Below are 5361 nucleotides of genomic sequence, written 5' to 3'. Positions count from 1 at the left end.
TGGGTGTCAAGGATGAAGCCCATCCCTTCATGCTCCAAGCTGTCACACACAATCTTCTAGGTAAAGGAGAAAGACACAAGCCACTGCAAAGTTACAAATTTATTGGTTTGGAAATAAATACAAACATTAAGAAACTGCTCTGGAAAGATGTATACAATGGTTTCTGGTCTGCATTCAGGCACCCTGGCCTGGATCTCCAATATTTCTACACAAGGTCAGGGGGAAGGCCCTCTGTGGGAATTTGCAGCTACAGAGTCCTTGCTTCTTGAGCCATCTAAAGACATGGCACTTTCCCTCTAGCAACTCCAGGGTACTAGACCTAGCCAGGCCTTGATGGCTGACTCCTAGTATTCAGATGATTCTGATCATACTTCCTATGGGAAAGCCCAAGGTTAGCCACAGTGAGACTCCAAGGCATCGGTACAGGGAGTAGGCATTAGGCTGGCATCTCTCTGAAGGGCCAGCACGACCACCACAGTCAGCAGAAGGAGGTTAGAGGGGCAGGGAGAGGGGGCATCAGGAGAGGGAAGCCAGTTCCCATGGAATGTATAGAGTTCAGAATCCTCTCAGCCCATCCCCTACAAGAGCATACAGTTCTCTCTGAAGACCCGGTAATGGGCCAGGTGAGAGACATCCAATTATTGGGTTTAGAGTCAACCCCCAATGTCAATAATGGGAGACTGGGTTTGACTCAATCACACAAGATTCCAGGGACACAGGCTGGCACCCGCTGAAATCACGCCAACTAGATTCCAGCACTTGGCCCCTACACTAGTTATCAATCCCACTCTACCCCCACCCCTCCCCTGCCTGGAGACTCATCCCAGACAAAGACATTTGTCACCTCTCTGAGCTCCCCCTCAATGGCAAAGAAAGCAACTACAAATCAAACTGGAATTCCCCACGAACAAAGGCATCACTCATTCATCACAACATGGGGCAGGGGTGAGGGAAGGTGGGGAAGGGGTCAGGGAAGAAGGTGGGGCAGGTAGGTAGCAGACCAAGAGCCTTAAACCACCCTGACACCAAATGTTTCTGGAAAAGGTTTCTCTGTAAAGTCAGGTTGTTAGCAGTTTCCCTTGCATGTTAAAAGGTTGCCACAAAGTAGGCTGTGGGCTCTGGCACCCAGATGTTTATGCATCAGCTTTAAAATAGATTCCTTCATGTGAACTGTGTGGCCTTGTTTTTCCACTGATCTCTACCGGCCCTAGATTCCACCTCTTTTTTTCCCTCTTCCTGTTTTCCGTACTTAAAAAGAGGTGACCAATTTCCCTCCTCCTCCCCTTCAAATCAAAAACAGATTTATTTCCAGGAATGTCTTTAGTGGGGAGGAAACAGGAAGTAAAGAGGAAACAGGAAGTAGGAGAGATGGCAAAATGCCTATGAACCAGGATGCTGGATCAGCCTAGGCTTAGAGCCGGGCAGTGTTTACAGCTATGAGCTTCTTGGTTTTGGCAGGTTGGTGTCAGAGGGTGGAAGGAAAGAGGGGGCCACCAGGCCATGTTAGCAGAACAGAACTCTGGACTGCTTCTTGCCTTTGGTCCATCACCACCTACCCTGGTCCCAGGAGGCACCCTAGACAACCCGGGGCTGCCGCCACCAGAGCTCACTCTTACAAAAGCAGCTTTAGATTAATACCGCGTTAGCACAGGGTGGCAGGCAGGGGTTGGAGGCTGAGAGAGACAGATCCGTCCAGGATGGTGGGTGCATAGGATGCCTAGCAGGACACCTCCATGGACTTGGGCCCCGTGTTGTTCCCAGTGGCACCCGAGTTAGGGGTGATGTTGAGGCGGGCATCCTCGCTGGTATGGGAGCGGCTACGGGAGCCCTCGCTCGTGTGGGAGCGGCTGCGGGGGCCCTCGCTGGTGTGAGAACGGCTGCGGGCACCCTCCAGGGATGTGACGCTGGAGCCAGAGCCTGTGCGGGACCGCATCAGGCGGGTCATGCTGGCAGAGGGCACTGCAAACACAGAAAACAGCCTGTTAGGGTATGAGGGGACCTCCATGGGTAAAGGACCAGTGCACCTGCCTGTTAGCCATGGTGTGTTCCTAGGAGCCCAGCTGAGCACCCCTTCTAATGTCATTATCCTGGGAGCCATGCACCCTCTGACTCTACTCATAAGGGGTCAGCAAGGCCCAGATGCAGAAAAGATCTAACAATCACAGGTCTGATACCTGAGTCATGATTCAGGTCTGAACTCCAGTGTTGCCATGTGCTTAACTGGGAGTATCTCCCTGTCCTTGTCTGCAAAATGAGGACCTTTAGGTCCAGTGCTTAGGCATCCTCTGTGCACTACTGTGAGCAGGCACTAGAGCAGAGAAGACACTAGCGAAGAGTGGGGCTGGTCTCTGCACATCACAGGTGGGACCCCAGAGCCACACCGCAGGTTTCTTCAGGGGTGCTGTGTATTTGCCTTCCAAAAGCCTGCTAATTCTCAAGCTCTTGCCACAGCAGGTGGCTAACAGAATGGGGTACAGCAAAACCTCTGTCCAGGGTTGCAGTTGTCTCCCCCAAATTAATGTCTTTCTGGAACTTCAGAACATGACCTTGTTTGGAAACAGGGTCTCTGCAGGGATAATCAGATAAAATGAGGTCATTCTGGATTATGGTGATCCCTAATCCAACAGCCAGTGTCCTTAATAAGAGAACAGTGGCACAGACACAGGGGAGAGAGCTGTCCACAGACAGACAAGGAGACAGGTGTGATGGCGCTGTAAGCCACAGAATCTGGCAGAGGCAAGAAAGGGTCTTTCAGAGGTCTGAATGAACCTGGCCCTGCCCACACCTTGATCTCAGACTTGTAGCCTCTGAGTCTGTGGAGGGCGACATTCCTGACATTTAAGATCCCTGGTTTGTGGGAATTTCTCAGGGTACCTGTGAGGGTGGCTAATGTCCCATCCCATCAAAGCAGCATCCTCGGGCAGACACTCACAAACAGAATTAGTCCTTGCTCAATGGAAAAGGCATACACCATTATGCCTAGCACATGTTTTTTTGTTTATTGAGAAAGGGTCCTGTGTAGACCAGGCTGGTCACAAATTCTCTATGTATCTGGGATGATCTTGAACTCCTGATCCTCTGCCTCTGCCTCACAAGTGCTACTATCACAGGTGTGCACCACCATGCTGAAGAGCCAATTTGCACAAATTCTCTATGTATCTGGGATGATCTTGAACTCCTGATCCTCTGCCTCCATGCTGAAGAGCCAATTTTGGGTTTAGGAAAAATTGGGGTCATGGCACATCTGTGGCTCGTGTTTTCTGAGTCTCTATTTCTTCACCCAAATCTGCGAGTCCTGCTGATCTTGCTTCTTTTCTCCCCAGAATACACTATCAAAGCAGAAATCCAACCCATAGTAGGTCTGAGGCAAATGAGCAGTGATCCATGCCCCACAAGAGAAGCATATCTGGACAGTAGTTGTCCCCTGTTTTAACCAGGGAAAGCAGGCTAGGTGGGGGGAAGGTCCACTGGTAAATGTGCCCTGCTAGCAGAGGACAGCTAGGGACAGGAACCTTGTCTGAGGCATGGGAATCAGGCCACCTCACTCTTTGCCTTGCTGGAAACCTGGAGTGGCTGAGGTCCATGGGAAGGCTGTTTGGCTACATCAAATACTCTGATTCACTTCTAAATAGGTGGGTGGTTTAGACAGACATTCCCCATTAAGAAAGATGCACAGACTGTAATTCCAGGCAGTAGGCAGGAGGAGCTGAGTGGCCACATCAGGCTACAACCACAGCTAACCTGCCAACTGGTGCCAAGCGTGGCTGCTGCTCAGCAGAGCCTGTGTGACCCAGTTACAGCCCGGCACTTCTGAAAAAGGCTACATGAATGCAACAAACTCCCTCCAGCCCTGAAGGAGGACGCAGCAAGGACCTGGCGCAGCTGCCCTCCGTCCTTCTGCGCCATGATTTAATGATTTAGCAAACATGCTCTGTGGTCAACCTCAGCCTCTGCCACCCTCACATGGAGCTCTGACTTCTACCGTCTTCCAGAGAATGCCCCTCCTCAGCTTGCTTAAGCTCTCCAGCCTCAGGCTCAGCACTGATGAATGGAAGTTAAAAATACCTTGTAGGATTATCGTGATGGTTTTAAAAGAGAAAAAAAGACTCACTAATCTTCCCCACCACCGCCATCATCACCCAGTTTACCATCATCGCTACAACTGCTGGTCTTCTCTTGAGCAAGCATGTTGTCAGAATAAAGGACATTCATTGCTCAGCTGTTTGTCATTTTTTGGTGTTTAAAGGGACAGTCCTACCCAGTGTGGTGGCCCTTGCCTATAATCCAAGCACTTGGGATGCTGAGGCAGGAGTTCAAGGAGTGCCTGACCCACGCTGTGAGTTCCAAGAAAGCCTGGGCTACAGAGGGAGACTCTGTCTCCAACCCCCCCCCCCAAATTAATAATAAAAAAATTTAAAAAATAATAAAGGGATGGTACTCATGTAAAGCTAAATAAATCTTGGGTAGGAAGTAACTTCTGGCCATGCACACATAATGACATTTCAGTTAACAGAATACACCATGGGGTCCCATGAGACTGCACTGCTCAGGGCACAAGTGCAGTCCTGGTTTGTGTCAGCATGCTATGTGATGAGCGCACAATAGCCAAACTGATAACTCCTCAGAATGTCTCTTGTCCTCCTGGTACTCATGTAAAGCTAAATAAATCTTGGGTAGGAAGTAACTTCTGGCCGTGCACACATAATGACATTTCAGTTAACAGAACACACTATGGGGTCCCATGAGACTGCACTGCTCAGGGACACAAGTGCAGTCCTGGTTTGTGTCAGCATGCTATGTGATGAGCGCACAATAGCCAAACTGATAACTCCGCAGAATGTCTCTTGTCCTGCAGCCACTAGTGACTTTAACTACCTTCTCAGGCCTGCCCAAAGTTCAATAGAGCTGAAGCCTACTAAGGTCACAGAACTCTCCTCCACCCTCACCATGGTATCATCACTCCCACACCTGCCCAATGCTCAGACTGCCATACTCACTGTATCCCATGCCCTGCACAAAGTACTTGAAGGCCTCAGCGAGCTTGGCAGGCTATGGGAGAGAGGGAGAGAGAGAGAAAGAGAGAGAGAGCAGTCAGTGGCTGGAATTTCAGATTGCCACACACCACCTGGACCTGCAAGCCAGAGCATTCTCCAGAGAGGGAGCCACCACATGTTGACAGACAACACATAAAGCCAGAGAAAAGCTATGGGATGGGTGTGGGAACCAGAATCAGATGAACCCAGAGCCCTTTGTGTCTGGAACCCATGCAAAAGGCAGTTCACCACCAGGTTGATGGCAGGACCAGTGGGTGGGTGGATGGAAGAAAGGAAGGTAACAGTCAAATAGATGAGTAGAAAGAAG

General features: G+C 50.2%; 1 protein-coding gene across 1 annotated transcript in view; it reads right to left on the bottom strand.

Moving 5' to 3' along the window:
• Nucleotides 1-81: 81 nt before the first annotated feature.
• Nucleotides 82-5361, bottom strand: part of Ndrg1 (N-myc downstream regulated 1) — a 47224-nt gene continuing 41944 nt past the window's right edge. Inside the window, exons 15-16 of the mRNA XM_008826463.3 lie at nucleotides 4998-5049; nucleotides 82-1959 (exon numbers count right to left, since the gene is read on the bottom strand). Of these exons, the coding sequence (XP_008824685.1) occupies nucleotides 1718-1959; nucleotides 4998-5049 (294 nt within the window). The 3' untranslated portion in view covers nucleotides 82-1717. The remainder of the gene's footprint in view (nucleotides 1960-4997; nucleotides 5050-5361) is intronic.

The sequence above is a fragment of the Nannospalax galili genome, unplaced genomic scaffold, assembly GCF_000622305.1.
Source record: "Nannospalax galili isolate Female #2095 unplaced genomic scaffold, S.galili_v1.0 scaffold472, whole genome shotgun sequence".
Taxonomy (NCBI): Eukaryota; Metazoa; Chordata; class Mammalia; order Rodentia; family Spalacidae; genus Nannospalax; species Nannospalax galili.
The sequence above is the reverse complement of the archived record's forward strand: the minus strand, read 5'-3'. Positions and strand labels throughout refer to the sequence as shown.